This window comes from Somniosus microcephalus, chromosome 1, assembly GCF_052327205.1.
Source record: "Somniosus microcephalus isolate GS21.2 chromosome 1, FLI_Smic_1.0, whole genome shotgun sequence".
Taxonomy (NCBI): Eukaryota; Metazoa; Chordata; class Chondrichthyes; order Squaliformes; family Somniosidae; genus Somniosus; species Somniosus microcephalus.
This window is the reverse complement of record NC_140987.1, coordinates 248,636,607-248,656,221: the sequence shown is the minus strand read 5'-3', so window position 1 is coordinate 248,656,221 and position 19,615 is coordinate 248,636,607. Positions and strand designations below refer to the sequence as shown.

Sequence of the window (19,615 nt, the reverse complement as noted above, 5' to 3'; positions counted from 1 at the left end):
TAAGCTATCGGCTAAGCGGTAACTATGAACGCTATGGGGTGACTTGCCTACTAATTTTCTCTCCCTTTCTGTGCATGAAAGTATCTATTTTCCACTCAACTCCCTTACAAGCACATTTGAGATTGGGAAGTCACCTTTGGTTACACATTTTTAGCCCCAAGTGAGACACAACTTCAAGAGGCAGGCAAGTAAAAGTTCAATGATACAATTGGTATATCTCCCACAATTCCTTGCTGAGTTCTCAAGTACCGTCGAGAGCTCTTCCATAGCAAGTCAGAACTCTAAAATAGAGCGTCTCGGACAGTAATCCACAGCATTCGGTAGAAACTAGTGAAGTTTTCTTATGACACACAAAACACTGTGGTTATGAGGCTGTTACACTAGAGTTATGAGACTGTGGAATTCAGTACCAGGGTTAATGGTTGAGAAAAAACTAGGGTGGAATTTTAACCTAAAAAAAGGTGGGTTGGAGGCGTGGGGGTAGTTAAAGTGTTAAAAATGTGAATCCCGACCTGTACTCGCTTCCAACCCACCTACTTCCCGTTTTAACGGAGGTGGGAGGGGCAGCCAATCCGTTGTCAGGAGGTGGGTCGCCTATTTAAATATTAGAATGAGGCTGGAAGCCTCTTCAACCTCCATTTTGTATTTACCGTTAACTGGTTGGGTTTTGCACACCTTGTGAAACCTGCCAGCTAAAGCAAGGCGAGGACTGCTGGATCCAGGAGGTAAGTGCCTTTACACTTACCTCCTGGATTCAGGGTCCCTACCTAACCTACCCCCACGATCGGAGACCTCCCCAATGAAGCCTCCAATCACTCCCCAGGCCTCCGAGTTGGCCCTCCTAGGCCTCCCACCACCCCCCCACCGCTCCTCTGCCTCCCCCCCCTCCTCTCAATCTGGCTGGCTGCGGGTGGGAAACAGAGGCTTCCCGTTCAAATTAATCCCTACCATTAATATCGGCAGGGCCTGCGGGAAACCAGTTCTCCCAAGTTTCCCCATTAAAATTCAGTCCTAGGTCAACGATCCAGATTAGATTGGCTAGGCAGATGAAGGGAAAGGGGTTGAAGGGATATGGGAACAGGACAGGTAAATGTGATTGGAACTATTTGCTTGCTTGGAGGGTAAATTCGAGCACAGACTGGTTGGGCCGAATGGCCGGTTTTCAAGTTGTAACTTTTTTGTATTTCTATGTATGTACTAGGCCAAGCCATAGCCAGTTCTGCTCATTGAATACAACAGCTTGAGGTACTCTTCAGAAATTCAGGGTAAATAGTGAGCACCACACCATGTGCTACTGAGAGATGCTAGACTGCATTAACTATAAACTCAAGCTCAAGTGGGCCACATAGTCTTGTGTCACAAATTAGCCTTGTGATAATTCAGTCCTTCTGTGTTTTTCTCATTTATAGCATGTAGTGTGTGGTTGCTAGGTAGAGATTAACAAAGAAATTAATTTTATATTCAATTGAATTAAATGTGTTGTAAAAGGGCAGTAAAATCACAGATTAATAGAGGCCAATGGTCAGATCAGATCAAGCTGTCCTCCAACATGCCTCTCCCCCAAAAGGCATTGAGGCTGGGGGTCAAGATTGAGAGTCATAGATTTTTGTTAGGTCAGGGTATCAAGCAAAGGCAGGCAAATGTAGCTGAGGTACAGATCAGTCATGATCTAATGGTGGAACAGGCTCGAGGGTTTGAATGGCCTACACCTGTTCTTATCAACAGAGGCATAAATATTTGTATCAGAATATTTCCACTTTGAATTAGTGGAAGCTAGATAAGTACATGAGGGAGAAAGAAACAGAAGGATATACTGATAGGGTTAGATGAAGTAGGGTGGGAGGAAGCATAAACACTTGCATGGACCAGTTGGGCCGAATGGCCTGTTTTGGTGCTGCACATTCTGTGTAGTCTTACCTGAAGATGCTTCTATCATGTTGCTTTACACCAGAATACAACCTGTCTGTAATGGCCCCCTCTGCTTTGCTGACAGGCTGTTGCAGATGATACTGAACAGCTTGATAAAATGGATGAAACATGACAGGGCAGGTCAGCAGTAACGCAAAATAACATGTAATTCAATTTTAAAACCAGACTAATGTAAGATACCTGGATAATTTTCCACATGTCACCAGTACTATTAAACGTGCTCTATCAAAGAACCATTCACATGTTGCAAAGTGAGACTTCACTGATCCAAGACTAAATGTCACTTCATATTTTTTCTATTTCACCATTAAAATATTTTTTCTTTTCCATTTACTTGATGTGATGTTTGTAGTTTGACTGCTGTTTTCAAATAGAATTCCTTTATCATGCAAGCATTTTTGATTTCTAGACATACAATGAAGCTTTGAAAATGTCTAACATATTATGGTTTGTATTTTTAAAAATCAATAGTTCAACAGTTTAATTTTTACATTTTATACATTTTTTTTCCAAAGCCACTGTTCAGTTTTTAACAATGTCCTCATAAGAGTCAGAGGATAGTTTTCATAAACCACATTAGAATTCTTTTTTATTTTGCACCAACACAAAATATACTTTTCCAATTCAAATCACTAAAACAATTTAAAAGGTCATCTTTATTAATGTGCACTCTGTCAAATCAATATGGATGTACAATAAGATGTTGGTATCATAATCTAAGCTCTTAATAATTTAACTACAATCTGCTAAACCACAAACACATTTCATGAAACCAAGGCTTTTCCCCCCTCTCCCTAAATTACATTCTCATGTCTGGATTTCAATGAGACTTGAATGTACATTCTGAATGAAATACAAGACAGCAAAGTGGCATGCCAGAATGGGTAATTCGGTACATTGATAAAAATTGGAATCTATAGAAACTGCTGATGCACAGATAAATGAGGGCTGATAATGCTGGTTTAGTGATTTATTGTGACCAAATTAGTGGCACCATCCCTTGGAACTACGCACGAAGCATAACCTTAATGCTATCTCGGTGACACAAAAAGAGGAAGTAGGATAAAAATGTGTATCGATCTGCTGATGGGTGCAAGTTGGAAGTATGAAAGCAATGAGTTCATTGATGTTACATGAAGGAAGAAGCACATAAGTGAATTGTCTTTGTGTTAACAAAATCTTTGAGATCCGATGAAAGCTTTTTTCATTTCATGAACATTAGAATGTTTTACAGAAGGTATAAATATCTGACCTGTTCCAATGGAAGCACTGTATGTACTACCTCAGAATCTTTACTGGTAACACAGGGATCACAAGCATAGATACACAGATTGCTGCAGACAAAATTTTAGGATTCAATCTCAACATGATTTTCTCATTTTTATGACCACCCTTATCACCCAGCTACTGTTAGCTCATTTGAATCCCCAATCTGCAGTTGTTCCAAATTAAAATGCTTGGTATAAATAATGCTAATTAGTTTATTCCGCTAACTGTGGAGAAACAGAAGCAGGCCTCCGAACAGCAATATTAAAGGGGTGTTATCCACAAAGTTTTTTGCATAGCGGGGGGGGGGGGAGGAGGGAGAAGAGCTGTAGATCATTTTCAAGATCTTGGCATCATGTGACAGACACTAGATAATACAGTTTGCATGATTATGTCATCTCTTTACAAATGAATTAAAGTGGTTTGCCACTTTAAACATGCAGGCAATTGAAATTATAGGAATCTTGGACTCTAATATATTGGTTCACAAATGCGCTAAGCCAGAGACGTGTCAGGAAGTAGGGCTTGTGTCCATTAATTCTCCTCACACAACGAGTTCCCAATCTCGACACCCAATGGATGAGACACATCCCCACTGGGAGGAAAATAATATTGATACCTCATCCACCAGTGTGGAGACTGCTGATCCAGTTAACACAAAAGATGATGCGCGGTATCAGGAGAGAGAAACATAAAGGGGGCGAAATTTATTATCGTCCAGGAATGGGCACTACTGAAAAGTTTGAGATTTAGCGCCAGGCGCTAATGAATCTCGCTGCATGCTAAATTCAGTGTCATCGTTCAAAGAAAGGTTGGGAGCATTAAATCAAGCACTAATGGCCTAGCTCAGTGGTGGTAGACTCAAAGCGCTAAGCAATTTCAGTCTAATCGCTAGTCATCACTGCCACAGGCTCTTTCCAGTTCTTAAAGGGGAGGTTCAATCATGCTGCAGAACCTCATTCTCAGCATTGCTGGTTCTGCAGCTGTCTCAGCAAGCAGCAGAAGGCCAAGGAGAAGGAACTGGACCACTGAAGGAGGTGTCATTATGGCAGATCAACGACCCAGGGAGAGAGCTCGCAGATTCTGCGACCAGGCATTGGAGGTGTTGGTCTTCGCTGTGGAGAGATGGAGGGTGGTGCTGTACCCGGCAGGTGGCAGGAGGCCATTGTTGCAAGTCTTCCGTGCCAAGTGGAGGGAGGTAGGCCAGCATGTGGAGGGCAGCACTGTGGTCCCCAGGACCCACACACAGTGCAGGAAAAAATTTAACGACCTCACTCGGGTGGTCAGGGTGAGTGAATGCTTCAACAAATGCTACATACCACCATCTGAACCACAGTCTTCACACACCGCCCAAAGCACCACACCCCTAGCACTCACCCACCAACAATCTCTACCCACCAACACTCACACCTTGCACACAATGACAGCTATTCAACTATGGCAGGCACATCTCCCAAATACATTGCTCCACATTCACACACACACTTTCCTTTCTCTTGCAGGCCAAGTTTGCTCACAACAGGAGACAGCAGGAGCACACAGGCAGGGGACAATCTGACACCCAACCATTTTCTAAGCTGGAGGAATGAGTGCTGTAAATCATTGGACACCAGATCATGGGCTCCGTGGCCGCCAGTGATGTTGATCCCCTTGGGAACAATGGTATGTTCATCCCACTTCCCCCTCACCCCACAAGCCTTTCCCACTTTCCAGCTGATCATGCTGCACGCATGCCTTTCTCCCTTCCTGCCCCCCTCCCCTCACCTTAACCCGACTCTTGTGCCTTTATGCTTTCAGATAATGAGCAAGCAGTTGAGCAGCTTGTCCGAGGGCACCGTAGAGAGTGAGGCGGAAGAGGAGGAGGACGAAGAACACACCGCATCACTGCATGTCTCACCCGCAGGCACCAGCTCAGATATTGGCACCACATGTTCTTTAGAGGCTAGTATAGTAGCGGGATCTGCACAGGGTGATGCACTGGGGGCAAGCGCGTTGCAGCAAGGCCAGGGGGAAAGGGTAGCTCGGGGGCCAGCTCCCCGGAGGGCGAGTTCTGCTGCACAGGACTCAGATGAGGACCTCGATGGGGAGGCCTTTAAAAGAAGGGTGATGAGCATGCACACAGAGATGATAGGTGCAATGGCAAGGGTGTCCGAGAGCCTCTCGGCAATGGTAAGGAGCGTGGAAGAGTCCGCCTCCAACATCGCACAAGGTTCTGCGCATAACATGGAGCCCATCACTTGCAGTCTGCAAAGGATGGTGGACTCCCAGAGAGACCGTGGTGACCCAGACCTCATGTCGCGTGTGATGGGCGATGTCGCAGCTTCCATTGCAGCACAGGCAGAAGCCACGCAGCATCTTAGTGCTGTAATGCAGTCTATGCTTGCTGCCATCGAGTCTCAAACTGTTCTCATGCAGTCTCAGCTTGATGCCACGCAAGCTCTGACTGCTGCCATCATGGCTGGGTCGATCACCGTCCACCAGGACTTTCACGGTGTCGCAGCAGGCCAGCAATCTGTGCTCCAACAAATTGCTAGGGATGCTGAGGTGCTGCTCCGGGGGAGTGTCAGTGGAGCAGGAACCTGCTGCCGTCTCTCAGGATGACAGCATTCCTGCTCCCACCACTGGCACTCCGCCATTGCTCCTGTTGCTGCCCGTCATCCAGCCAGCCCAGACTGCTGCTGCTTATGCTGAGGTGGTGCAGTCTACAGCCAGGCCTTCCAGGCCCAGAGCTGATTGAGGGCGCCCTGCAAGGCCATCTGAAGTCTCCCGCATGGACACTCAGCAGCCTTCCACCCACCGTGCTGCAGCCACTGGGCCAACACTTCGTAGGAGCACTAGAGTAAGCAAAGGCACTGTAATGAGGGGCACGAAGGGATTACACAAGGGTGAGTAGCTAATATTGTTGTTGTAAATATGTGTTTACTGATTATTGATAAATTTAATTGGCTTGGGATGATTTTATGGTGTCTCTCATTTCAGCTTTGTGCTGTGATATGGCCTGCAACAGGGATGGCATGATGGGGATATGGTGAGCAATGAGGATCTGGGGTTTAATTTATTGGAACTGCAGTCTGATGAGGCGGTCACGGACCGCCCTTCCAGAAGGCTGATTGAGTGGCTGTCTCCTCCCTCGCTCCTGTTCCTCCTCCTCCTCCTCTTCCTTCTCCTGAGGTGGTCCCACAACCCCTGGTGGCAAGGGCTGGGCCCTCATGATGGCCAAGTTGTGGAGCATACAGCAGACCACGACAAAATGGGACACCCGCTCCGATGAGTACTGGAGGGCTCCTCCTGAGCGGTCAAGGCAGTGGAACTGTTGCTTGTGCACTCCTGGTGATAGCATGGCTTTCATTATATAACTGCCGAGCAGGAGTGCTGGGGTTGCAGAGGGGAGACATGAGCCAGGTGGAGAGTGGATAGCCCTAGTCTCCGACCAGCCAGCCGCAAGCTTGATGTGGTGGCTGGAAGAGTGCTGGCACACCGGTCTGGTGCAGGATGAAGGCATCGTGGCTGCTGCAAAGGTAGCGGGTATTCACAATGACGATTCGCTGTCTGTGGTTGCACACCAACTGTACATTAGTGAGTGGTAGTCTTTGTGGTTACGGAAGACCTCAGGATTGTTATGCGGTGCCCGCAAAGCCACATGGGTGCAGTCAATGGTGCCCTGTACCATGGGAAATCCCGCTATCCTGGCAAAGCCACATGCACATTCGTCCTGCTTCTTTCTGGTGATGGGGAAGCAAATGTAGTCCCTTTTCCTACTGTAGAGAGCCTCTGTGACCTCCCAGATGCAGCGATGGACAGCGAACTGCGAGAGGTTTGCTATATCTCCTGTTACAGACTGAAAGGAACCGCTGGCAAAGAAATTGAGGGCGACGGTGACCGTGACTGCCATTGAGAAAGCCGTGGTCGACCTGATGTGAGGCTCGAGGTCTGGTTGTAGGAGGTGGCAGAGTTTGGTGACCACATTCTTGCTGAAGTGGAGCCTTCTAATACACTGTTCCTCGCTTAATTGGAGGTAGAAGTGCTCTTGGAATAGCCTCGGAGGGTAAGGCCTCCTGTTGAGAGCCCTGATGGCCCTCTTCCTCCCTTTGGCCATATCTTGCAATCTTTCTCGCTGCCTGCGTTCCCTCTGCCATAGATCCTGGAAGGAGAGGTCGACTGCCAGTACTGCCCCCAATAATGTAACGATGTGTAGCACTTTGAAATTTTGTCAGAATAAATGTAACAAATTTTTAGTAGCCACAACACTCCTGCTACTAAAGAACCTTTAAATGACTGTGCAAGAGATTAATTCAATCACAAACTGACGAGGCAGTGAAACAGCACTAACCTGACAGCTGCGACTCATCCCTTTAAATAGCGCCCCTGGAGCCGCCATCCGCCTGCTTCGCCTCCTCTCCCTGTCGTCGTCAGAGGCACTAAGGCAGGGGGCGATAATCAATTTGGCAGATTGGGTGCTGAGTGAGTGCGCAACACTCACTGACGTCACGATCTTCCTGGCGCTAAAGCCCCAGGCGCTAACTGTTACCAGCGGCACTAAGGGACAACTGGATTTGGCGTTCGGCGCTAGATTCACCTCGCCCCAGCACTACTTCATTAGTGCCCCACCAGGCGCTAACGAACCGAATTTCTCCCCCAAAGGATACAAGTCTAGATTTTCCTTATTTGTCATTATTTACAGCAGAATGACTATTTGGTATGTTTTAGACAGACAGAAATAAAATGGAAGTGGGTTGTTTGCACCAATTCTCTGGCAGCTTATTAGAATAACTTGAGGTATACGTTTGATATACCTATCAATTTATCCAATGAAAAGCGACGAGTTAAGAAAGTAACTATAGGTTTTTATTGGCTAAATAACAGAGCCCACCCTCGTGGGTGATCGGATCCAACAAGGAGGAATACCAGCCAGTCGACCACCTTTATACCTGGGCAGGTAGGTGGAGCCGTGGGCGGAGTCAGCAGTGGTCAGCCCAGGTATAACAGCGTGACAAGAGGCGACCTCGTATAGTGATACAACAGTGTGAACAGTGATAACTATAGTGTAACGATAGTGAACGATAAAAGTGGTTTACCACATTCACCCCTTGTTTAGATTTGAGTCCGGCGGGGTGAAGTGTACTACCAGTTCTGGTATGTCAGTCTGTCCGGAAGCCTCGTAAGCCTTTCTGATCGTCGCAGCGGCGGTGTTGCATTATCCGGTGTTAATGCTGGTGTCTGCGTGGTCGGCGAAGGCTCGTGGGGTTCCGGCATGCCGTCTACCTCGGGTGGCATTGGGGGGGTGGTGGGGGGGGGGGTAACGGTGGTGTCTCAGGAGTGCCCGAGGGTGCGAGGTCTCGTAAGGAGACTGTGTCCTCCCGCCCGTCTGGGTATGCCACATAGGCGTACTGGGGGTTGGCGTGCAGGAGGTTCACCCGCTCGACCAGGGAGTCCGTTTTATGGGCCCTCACGTGCTTTCGCAGCAGGACGGGCCCCGGAGAGGTCAGCCAGGTTGGTAGCGTGGTTCCTGTAGTCGACTTTCTGGGGAAAACAAACATTCGTTCGTGGGGGGTGGCATTAATGGCCGTGCACAGTAGTGACCGGATGGAATGCAGCGCTACCGGGAGGACTTCCTGCCAGCGGGAAGTTGGGAGGCCCTTAGACTTTAAGGCTAAGAGGACGGCCTTCCATACCGTCGCGTTCTCTCTTTCCACCTGCCCGTTCCCTCGGGGGTTGTAGCTGGTGGTCCTCCTTGCAGCAATACCTCTCGCTAGTAGGAACTGACGGAGTTCCTCGCTCATGAAGGAGGAGCCCCGGTCACTATGTATATAGTTTGGGAACCCGAACAAGGCGAAGAGGTCGTTCAGGCATTTAATGACCATGGTACTGGTCATGTCTGGGCAGGGGAAGGCAAAGGGGAAACGGGAGTACTCATCAACAATGTTGAGGAAGTACACATTGCGGTCAGAGGACGGGAGGGGCCCCTTAAAGTCGATGCTCAGGCGCTCGAAGGGGCGGGTGGCCTTGATCAGGCTTGCTCTGTCCGGCCTAAAGAAGTGCGGTTTGCACTCGGCACAGGTCTGGCAGTTCCTGGTCATGGTCCTGACCTCCTCGATGGAGTAGGGCAGGTTGCGGGCCTTAATGAAGTGGTAAAGTCTGGTGACTCCGGGGTGGCAGAGGTCGTTGTGGAGGGTCTGAAGTCTATCAATTTGCGCGCTGGCGCATGTAATTCGTGAAAGAGCATCAGGGGGTTCGTTCAGCTTACCTGGCCGGTACAAGATATCATAATCATAGGTGGAGAGCTCGATTCTCCACCTCAAGATCTTGTCATTCTTGATTTTGCCCCTCAGCTTGTTATTAAACATAAAAGCGACCGAACGCTGGTCGGTGAGGAGGGTAAATCGTTTGCCTGCCAGGTAATGCCTCCAGCGTCGTACCGCCTCCACAATCGCCTGGGCCTCCTTCTCGACCGACGAGTGTCGGATCTCAGGGCCCTGTAGGGTCCTTGAGAAGAAGGCCACCGGTCTCCCCTCCTGGTTAAGGGTAGCGGCTAGGGCGAAGTCGGATGCATCGCTCTCCACTTGGAAGGGGATGGACTCATCCACTGCGTGCATTGTGGCCTTGGCAATGTCTCCCTTAATGAGGGAGAAGGCTGCGCATGCTTCCTCCGTAAGGGGGAAGGATGTGGACTTCATGAGGGGTCTGGCTTTGTCCGCATAATTGGGCACCCTTTGGGCATAGTAGGCGAAGAGCCCCAGGGTTCTCTTTAGTGCCTTTGGACAGTGGGGGAGGGGTAGCTCCATGAGGGGGCGCATTCTTTCGGGGTCGGGGCCGATGACTCCGTTCTCTACTGCACAGCCGAGGATAGCAAGGCGCGAGGTGTTAAACACACATTTCTCCTTATTGTAGGTGAGGTTCAGCCGTTGGGCCGTACGGAGGAATCTCTCCAGATTAACATCATGGTCCTGCCGGTCGCGGCTGCAGATGGTGACGTTATCTAGGTAGGGGAACGTGGCGTGCAGCCCGTTCTGGTCAACCATCCGGTCCATCTCCCTTTGGAAGACCGAAACCCCGTTGGTGACGCCGAAGGGGACCCTAAGGAAGTGGTAGAGGCGGCCATTCGCCTCGAAGGCGGTGTACTGGCGGTCCCAGGGCGGATAGGGAGTTGGTGGTAGGCCGACTTAAGGTCGATGGTCGAGAATACTCGGTATTGTGTGATCTGATTGACCATATCAGATATGCGGGGAAGGGGGTATGCGTCCAGCTGGGTGTACCTGTTTATGGTCTGGCTGTAGTCGATGACTGATATACCTATCAATTCATCCAATGAAAAGCGACGAGTTAAGAAAGTAACTATAGGTTTTTATTGGCTAAATAACAGAGCCCACCCTCGTGGGTGATCGGATCCAACAAGGAGGAATACCAGCCAGTCGACCACCTTTATACCTGGGCAGGTAGGTGGAGCCATGGGCGGAGTCAGCAGTGTTCAGCCCAGGTATAACAGCGTGACAAGAGGTGACCTCGTATAGTGATACAACAGTGTGAACAGTGATAACGATATAACAGTGATAACTATAGTGTAACGATAGTGAACGACAAAAGTGGTTTACCACAATGACCAGGCGGTTTTTATTGCCGGTCTTAACGACCACGACCTGGGCACGCCAGGGGCTGGTGCTCCCCTCGATGATGCCCTCCTTCAGGAGACGCTGCACCTCGGAGCTAATGAAAGCTCTGTCCCCGGCGCTGTACCGCCTGCTCTTGGTAGCGACGGGTTTGCAGTCGGGGGTGAGGTTGGCGAACAGGGAAGGTGGCGGGACCTTGAGGGTGGATAGGCCGCAGGTGTTACGCAGTGGGCGGTTTAAAATCTGTTGGTTGTCGACTGAGTGGGGGGAGGGGTCCGCCGTATGCTAGCGTGACGCTTTGGAGGTGGGATTGGAAGTCTAGACCTAGTAGGACGGCAGCGCATAGCTGGGGCAGGATGAGGAGTTTAAAATTTTTATACTCCGTGCCCTTAACCGACAGGGTCACAACACAGTAGCCGCTGATGTCTGTGGCGTGGGACCTCGATGCCATCGAGATCCGGTTGAGCGTTGGCCGGACCGTGAGGGAGTAGCGGCTCACCGTGTCTGGGTGGATGAAACTATCCGTGCTTCCGCTGTCGAACAGGCAGGTCGTGGCGTGGCCGTTTACTTTGATGTCCATCATGGACTTGGACAGGTGGTGCGGGCGGGCTTGGTCCAGTGTGACGGAGGCTAGTGTATAGCTGAGCGAGTTGCTGTCGTCTGCGGGTGAGGCGGTGGTCGGGTCTGGAGGCACGGTGGCGGTCGAGCGTGGTGGGTAAAATGGCGGTGCCCACAAGGTTGGACAAAATGGCGGAGAAGATGGCTGCCCCCACAACTCACATGAGGCACTGCTGGTGTCGGTTGCCTGGATCAAAGATGGCCGCCCCATGGCTCACATGTGGGGATGCTGGCCTCTGTGGCCTTGATGGAAGATGGCCGCCCCCACAGCTCGCATGAGGCACTGCTGGCCTCTGTTGATCTCCCTCTGCAGGCCTTTGCAAAGTGGCCTTTCTTCAGGCAGCTCGAGCAGGTCGCGTTTCTGGCTGGGCAGCGCGCCCTCGGGTGTTTCGCCTGGCCGCAGAAGAAGCAGCCGGCGGCCCGATCGCGGGGGTCCGATGTCGCAGCCGGTACCGGGGGTGGCGGTCCCGATCGGGTCCGGGACGCCGACGCTGAGGTAGGTCCCAGGGGGGGGTGCTGCGGGGGGTATTGCGGTCGGGGTCGGTCCCGAGTCCCAGGGTCGCAAATTACAGTACCTGGAATATGCCTCGAGGTCCCGATGGGCCACTTCTAGGGAGCGAGCGAGGGCTGCAGCTTTGTCCAGGTCGAGGTCCTTTGCTTCAAGCAGTCTTTGCCGTGAGTAGTCGGACCGCAGGCCTTTCACGAAGGCATCGCGGACATTGTCTTCAGTATTTTCTGCCGCCGTTACCGCTTTAAAGTTACAGTCCCTGCCGAGTGCTTGTAGCGCCTGTAAAAATTCATCTACAGACTCTCCTGGTTGTTGCGGGCGGGATCTTAGGAGGTGTCTGGCATACATGGAATTTACCGGGCTCTGGCACTGTCGTTTCAGCTGGTTGATGGCGTCCTCGTATGTTTTAAGGTCCCGGATGAGTGCGAATACTTTAGGGCTCACTTGGGCGGTCAGAACTCTTAGCTTGGATTTCTGAGGCACGCCGGATTCTCCCAGGTAGGACTCGAAACAGCTGAGCCAGTGTTCGAAGTCGAGGGCTGAGTTTGCTGCCTGTGGGTTTAGATCCAGGTACGGTGGTCGGAGGGCTCACAGCCAAGCCGGCTGCTGTGGCTGTTGTAGCTGGGCGTCTGGCTGGTCGTTTGGCTGCTCAAGTAATGACATTTTAAAATTTAGCCAATAAAATTGATATACCTATCAATTTATCCAATGAAAAGCGACGAGTTAAGAAAGTAACTATAGGTTTTTATTGGCTAAATAACAGAGCCCACCCTCGTGGGTGATCGGATCCAACAAGGAGGAATACCAGCTAGTCGACCACCTTTATACCTGGGCAGGTAGGTGGAGCCGTGGGCGGAGTCAGCAGTGGTCAGCCCAGGTATAACAGCGTGACAAGAGGCGACCTCGTATAGTGATACAACAGTGTGAACAGTGATAACCATAGAGTAATGATATAACAGTGATAACTATAGTGTAACGATAGTGAACGATAAAAGTGGTTTACCACAACGTTCTGATGGACCTAAAAAGCAGACGAATGGTGGGACAGGAAGATTGTGTATAACTGAAAATTAAAGGAATTTGGACAATTAAAGAACAGTATAACAAAGAGATTAAAATGACCTATAATCAAATATTTAATAGTGATCAAGGCCATTGATTTATTTTCCATACAAATATGCACATTATTGTAGAATTCAACCTGTACATATCACTGATGCTCCAATAATACGCTAATAAAAACACAACTTGACATATTCAATCACCTTAAAATCGGTGGTCTCGACAATATATTGTATGTTACGCAGAAAAAGTAGCGTAATCTCTGACTCACCCCTAACAATACCACGGGAGATTTGCTAGTATGTGTATATACAAAAATCGTACATATATTGTCGAGTGTGTATGTTGATCCATTACATTGTAGATGTCACACCTTGCCCTGAATTTGCGGTCGTACTCAGAGTACGCCATCATACCGCTTTTGAAATTGACTGCATGTTCGGTATTTCTGCATGTGCTAAATCCCGAACAGGTGCAGGAGCCTGTTTGCACAGCATAAGGGGAGGAGGAATGAGAAAATTGTATAATAATTAAAAATTAACACGTAAAAGAACCTACCAGGCAGATGTAAAGGCTCGGTTTGAGATAGTTCTAATCTTTTTAAAAAAATCTTGCAGTCTTCCAGTAAATAACTGTACTTACTCCAAAGTATTTTCTGTGCTTTTTAAAGCTAAGTACTGTACGCACACCATTTAATTTACAAGTGGTAACTGCATAATACACGTTCTCTGTTTCCTGATTGGCTAGTGAAAGGAGCACTGTCCCACATGATCCCAGGTACACTTATGCACAACGGTGCACCCCTGGGATCCGTGGGCCACTACTCTGCTCACAACTCCGCAGCGTTTCAAAGCAAATTTTCACTTGGGGCTTCGCACGAGGTAATGCGGGTTTCGTTCGGAGGTGACAGCGTACTCCTTAGCTACGCTGCCAACACAATTTCAGGGCCATTGCTCCAGAAGCAAAAGAATCTTAAATCAATTCTGAGGCTCGTTTGACCCGAAGCATTAAATTTACCAGCACTTTCTAATCGACATAGCACCAATGCGCGCCAGCCTTCTATTTTTTTTTAATAAACTTTCACTGATCTTGCATTTAATACATAATTATAGCAAGTGTTTTACTTGTAATGGATTGAATGCCAGCTCTCAGTCTTGATTCAACATTAACAACCAACATTGCAGTAGGTGGTCCTTTCTGATTTGACAGCAACAGAACTTACAGATCAGAACGGAAGAGTAGATTTTCCGATCAGACTAAAATCTGAATACTTGACAATGAACTCATAAATTTTCCATTTTTTGAATATGTATACAGGCCCTGTAAATCTGCAGGGTCGGGCATCTTGGCTAAAGTGCCGAAATGCACCCGTCTGGGTCTGGGACCTCTACCGACCCTGCCAAAGTTCGAAGGCTTAGGGACAGGTCTCCCTGTCTCATGTAGCATCACCTCGACTTCAACAGCTGTCAAAGAGCAGGATGGGTACTGAGCTGTGCTGTCACTTGCCTGCACCTAGGGGTTCCTTTCCATTCCTGCTGGTCCTGCTTAGTCTCCTGCTCCTTCAGCCTTGGAAAAGGTTGTTGATGGGTTAAGATGTCTTTTAATGCTTTCCAGAAACTTCCTAAATTTTTATTCCCTCATTGTGACACTCATCTTTAATTGTCTCCATCGCTTTAAATTCGACTTGCACACAATTTTCTCCTCCTCCCAATGGTGCTATCCCCAGGCCCACTGAGCTTGCACCTGGAGTTTGGAATAATTTTGCAAATGAGGACAGACTGGAAAATTGAGTGCTGTTTGCACAAGAGATTCCTGTGGGTCTTAAAACAATGCAAACCAATCTAGATCTGATTTACGCCTGAAGACAGGAATTGCTCCCACAGCTTCTCCTGCTGAGAATATGATTTGGGTCATGATCATGGTTTTAACTGTCTCGATGTCCAACGACATTATATTGGGGAACTGAAACCTAAAATGTTGGGTTGGATTAGGATGGCAAAGTGGCATTACCACTATCTTGCTCGTTGTGGATTAACCTGCTGCGCTGTTGTTAACTAACTTAACTACTGCTGGTGCTCAGGAATGTGCAGGCTCGTCATTATTGTGCAATTATCAGCACCAGAGTATAAAATGCCATGGTGAAGAATTATGATCGGAATCCAGACAAATAGTAAAAGACATCATAGCTTCAAAATCAATAACACCTATATAAAATTACAAAAAAATGCATGCTACTATCCATATAAAAATACATAAATACAAATAAAACACAGTGTACATTTTAACCATAATTGATGATAACAACCAAAGCATACAATTACATATTTACGTAGATAAAGAAAACCATCTGAAGTAATCACTGACATGAAGTGAAGATTATGCAGGTCCTGGAAATCAAATCAAAAGCACCTGGAGGGGAATTTTTAGTTTTTAATACAATAACTAGAAATTCAGTAAGTACATAGGTTCCAAAATACACATTATTTAATAGTCAGTGATTTAGATTAGAACTCAGGACATTCCACTTATTATAACATTTTATGGTTACTTTCCACTTGCTAGAATTGAGTATCGAACTGAACTGCAAACTTAAAGTAATCCTGAATTGGCACAACATTCGTTAATTCACTAAATGCGGTCCAATTTCGGGTTTACTTTCTCTGACTCTCCCAAGTTATGCTGGCGCTTTGCACGTCTCATCTGGTTGTACCTACAACTCCAGAGGTTTCTGTGCGCACTTCTTATTTTCTTTGTCCTGGCATTAGAATCAAGGGAGGAGGCTTTCAACTGGTTTGTTGCTTGAAACAGGTGACCGACCCTTGAAAGTCTGGTGGGAACCTCATGCACCCATTTGCCTGCCTGAATCAACTTTAAATAGATGCCCAGCGCTGTTTAGTTATGCAAATAGGGGTCCTCAACGCTCAAAGAGAAAAGGGCTGAGCACGCATGGCCCGGTTCTCCAGGCGTTGAGAGACCTAACTAGCAGCCCTTAAAATCCACAAAGGTTTTTTTTTTGTTGTTTCAAAAAAAAGGTTTTTGTGGGACCTGGAGGGTTGCTCTTCCGTCCCCAGAAACAATCTGCTGGCCTGCTGCCAGCCGGTCCTCGCTCCCCCCCACCCCCACAGGCCTTACTTACCAACCTGCGGTATGCTGCAGCTGCTCAATTTTCCCCTCACAGGAAACGGGTGAGTTGCAGTGGGGGTTTCCCCGTTTGGTACCCGCAGCTCAATGTTAATGAGGCTCGAAACCGTAAGGTGGTTCCACAGCGTTAGGCTAGCGTATCGCCAATATTGCTCCTGCTTGGCGCCAAATCAAAATCCTTCCCAAAGGTCTCACGGTAGTTTCTAGAGATTAGCTACAATTTATTCTAGAGCCACAGCAACACAGGGTAGATTTTTTTTTTAAACTGCTGGTGGCTTATTGGAATGTGTCTAATTCCTAGTCTAATACTGGGTATGTACCTCTACTCTCTGGTACCTTTGGTAAGCTCGCCAATCCAGGGGCATGGGATGGGGTCATTTTTGCTGGTGATCTAGCAAGGAAGGTGTGTTTGCAATTTAGTTGGAAAAGGCTGTTTTGATATTCTCCAGCAGTCCAGGGAGTGGCAAAGACGAAGCTGGAAACAACACTCACTTCTACCACTTAATGATCCTACAATTCTTTCTCACAACTCACTGATCACCTTAAATATATATCTCTGACAGACAAAATTTTCCCACATTTACCCTCCCATTTTGTAGCAGTGAGGTATGTGTCCCTAGCTCGAGCTAAATGGAGATTGTCATCAAAATATTCATAAATTGCTGTCGGTGTCTGCAAAAACTGAGGAGCTTATTTTTACCATGATTTTATTGCAAAATGATTCATTTTGAATGTTTCCCTCGGGTAAAACTATATCCAAACCCTATTGTTGCCACTTCATACTTGTTGCCACTTTTTGTCTAGTGAATTGAAAAGGGCAATGAAGTGACAATAGAAATTTATTCTGCATATGGAAAGACACAGTTAGAAATGTAAAACTATTTTTCCTATTGAATATTCTTACTGTACAGCTATTGCTTCTTTGATGATTAAATAATTTTTGGTTGCAGATTGAAACATTTTGCATAAAACATTTTCCACAATATTTCAATAACTTGATAATGAATATTGTATTGTGCTAGTGAGAATATATATAAAAATGGTCTTGCTGAAAACAAAAACAAATTAAATTTTATGTTACCTCTCAGTGACTGTGCAAAAACAGCACTGTACTCCTCAATTGCTTAAAGAGTTTGTAATCAAGTTTAAAAAAAAACTTGGTCCAAATATTTATTTTCATTGAAACAAATTCCTCATCGAAGTCTGGTGAAACTAATGCTTATGCTTAAGGGGTTAAAGACTCTAACCAATGTCAATAACTGATCTATTGAAAGCATTAAACAAGGGACTATATGCTGATGACCAACTGAAAATCACTTCATAAATTGCAGGCACCTAAAAGCTTGTCAAAGATGTTACCAGAAACCGCCTTGTGGTTAGCACTCAGCTCCTTCCTGCCTGACCTATTATTTGATATTTGACCAGTTGGTTGCGAGACACTTGCTCTTTCGAGCTGAAATGTCACAGGGGCTTCATGTCAACTCCCTGACATCTTGGCCTGACGTGTGCTTTTTACTTTTGTGTGCTACAAAGCAGAAAATACAGGACAACAGCTACCGTTTTCATTCTGTGCAATTTTTTTTTTTGGGGGGGGGGGGGGGGGGGGGGAGGTGTTCCAAAAAAATGTACATTCTTGTTTTTATTTTTTTCTTGATTTAATCCTCCCACCTTTCTGTTTGCTCCCATTTATAACATCATGTTCCAATACATTTCCCTTCAGATGAGAGAGTGGGGTGGGAGTGGGGGTGGAAAATAGGAGGTATACTCTTATCACTTCCATAAAAAGGAATGGCAATCTATATGTGTGCTTGTTGAGAGGCAGGATGGACACAGTGGCACAGTTTTACACTGTTGTAAAACTTCACATCTGGTATCAAAGTGCCAAAATTCAGCATTGGAGTTCTGGAGTGCAAGTCAGCATCTGGAGCATGGCTCGGGGTCAGTGTGATTATCTTAACTGCAATGTTTCCAGGCTACTAAGTCAGTCTCTCTTTGCTCCACAAAGGCCAAAGTAGCAATTACTTCAAAAAGTCTTTGAGAACATGTTAAATGGATTAGTTGCAATAGTGACACTCATTCAGGAACTGACCTTGCACAGTACATAAACATGTCATCTCCAGTCCTCCCAGCACAGTTGTTTCACCTTTCCTTATCAGACAATAACTGATAAGAGGATGAGGTTGAGGGCCTGCAGGGACCAGATCCAACAGTTAACTCAGTACGTTCAACTGGGCAATGCTATCATCATGTAGCTCAGTGAGAGGCAATCTGACCTTCTCACATTGACCAGGAGTGACATTATTGTGCAGAGAAAAACCAGTCACATAATTTCAGCTCTGCACAACCTGTTTAAAGTTTGCAACTAAATGCTTGTCTTCAGTTCAGTTGACAAGAGAGAAGAGGGGGCTCAGTGAACCATGGCAGGGCTGCCATGAAATGACAGGAATCATTGGTATACATTTCAAATAGCTTTAGCGATCCTATTAAAGTGCTGCATCCCACTTTAAAACAGACATGTATAAAGAAAACTTTGATAGAGAGACTAAAATGGCTTATTGATTTTTAAGCCTATGCAAAACTACTTAAAATGTGTCATTCTTTTGCATTTAAAAATATAGTTATTCAATAAAAAATTTAAATCAAACATAAATAATAACCATACGTAACAGGAACTGTTTGACCATACACACATGCCTAAATAGGGATTTGAGTGGTTTTGGAAGGCTATAACACAAATACAGGATTGCTTATAATTGCCCTCATTTGAAGAGAGATGTTGTTTACTTAATTCAGACAAGTGCATGAAAATAGACTTTAGAATTGTTATCTAAATGTATTATAGAAGCCATTCTGTACTGGTCTCAAGGATCCAGTGGACGAACTAACGTGAAGAGAGTAGGATGAGGAGCGGGAACGCAGTCTGCTGTTCCCTGGTGTGTCTCTCAGAAAGCTGTTTGAGGTGTCCATTTCCAGCTGCAAGGGTGCAAAGTCCTGGCTGATATTCTTCTCATGTGGCAAGATCATTTGAGAATGGCAAGTGAATGGTGGGTCTAACCGGGTCCCGAACAGCTGCATGAAGAGGAGAATGGGGAGGGGGGGGGGGGAAAACACATAAAAGATCAGAAAATCAAATAACAATTGAAAGCAAAAGTGCAATGAGGTGCAGCGAGGATGAATCTAGAAACCTGCTTTGTGATATGCATATCTGTCCTTCCCGTTGAAGAAAATGAGAACATCAGCTGGTGTAAAAAGGTGAATTGGCAAATTTGCATACATTGGAATGTAATTATACTTATAGCAAAGCAGGGAGTTGTTTATAAAGTTGATAGAAATTGTAAGCAGAGCAAATTTCCAGAATGTTAAACAAACTAATAATCTGTTACAATAAACATGGCAATTTTCCAGAGCAAGAACCTTAATATTATGGCTCTCGAATCTCTCACTCCATATCCTGTATATTACAGCAAAAAGCACAATGTTCTTACTG

The 19,615-nt window shown here is 46.7% G+C and overlaps 1 protein-coding gene and 1 long non-coding RNA gene across 4 annotated transcripts in view; one reads left to right on the top strand and one right to left on the bottom strand.

The window, feature by feature from the left end:
* Positions 1-5,850: 5,850 nt before the first annotated feature.
* The window catches only part of LOC147124699 (uncharacterized), a 108,550-nt gene continuing 94,785 nt past the window's right edge, over positions 5,851-19,615 (top strand). The window contains exon 1 of the long non-coding RNA XR_015078845.1: positions 5,851-6,080. This is a non-coding gene — a long non-coding RNA (uncharacterized LOC147124699). The remainder of the gene's footprint in view (positions 6,081-19,615) is intronic.
* The window catches only part of ccdc171 (coiled-coil domain containing 171), a 311,057-nt gene continuing 304,137 nt past the window's right edge, over positions 12,696-19,615 (bottom strand). For 2 of the 3 annotated variants that reach the window (XM_085991719.1, XM_085991707.1), the window contains one exon: positions 12,696-19,197. In XM_085991719.1, coding sequence (XP_085847845.1) covers positions 18,952-19,197 — 246 coding nt within the window. In that variant the 3' untranslated portion in view covers positions 12,696-18,951. The remainder of the gene's footprint in view (positions 19,198-19,615) is intronic. The other variant, XM_085991681.1, reaches the window with a different exon arrangement.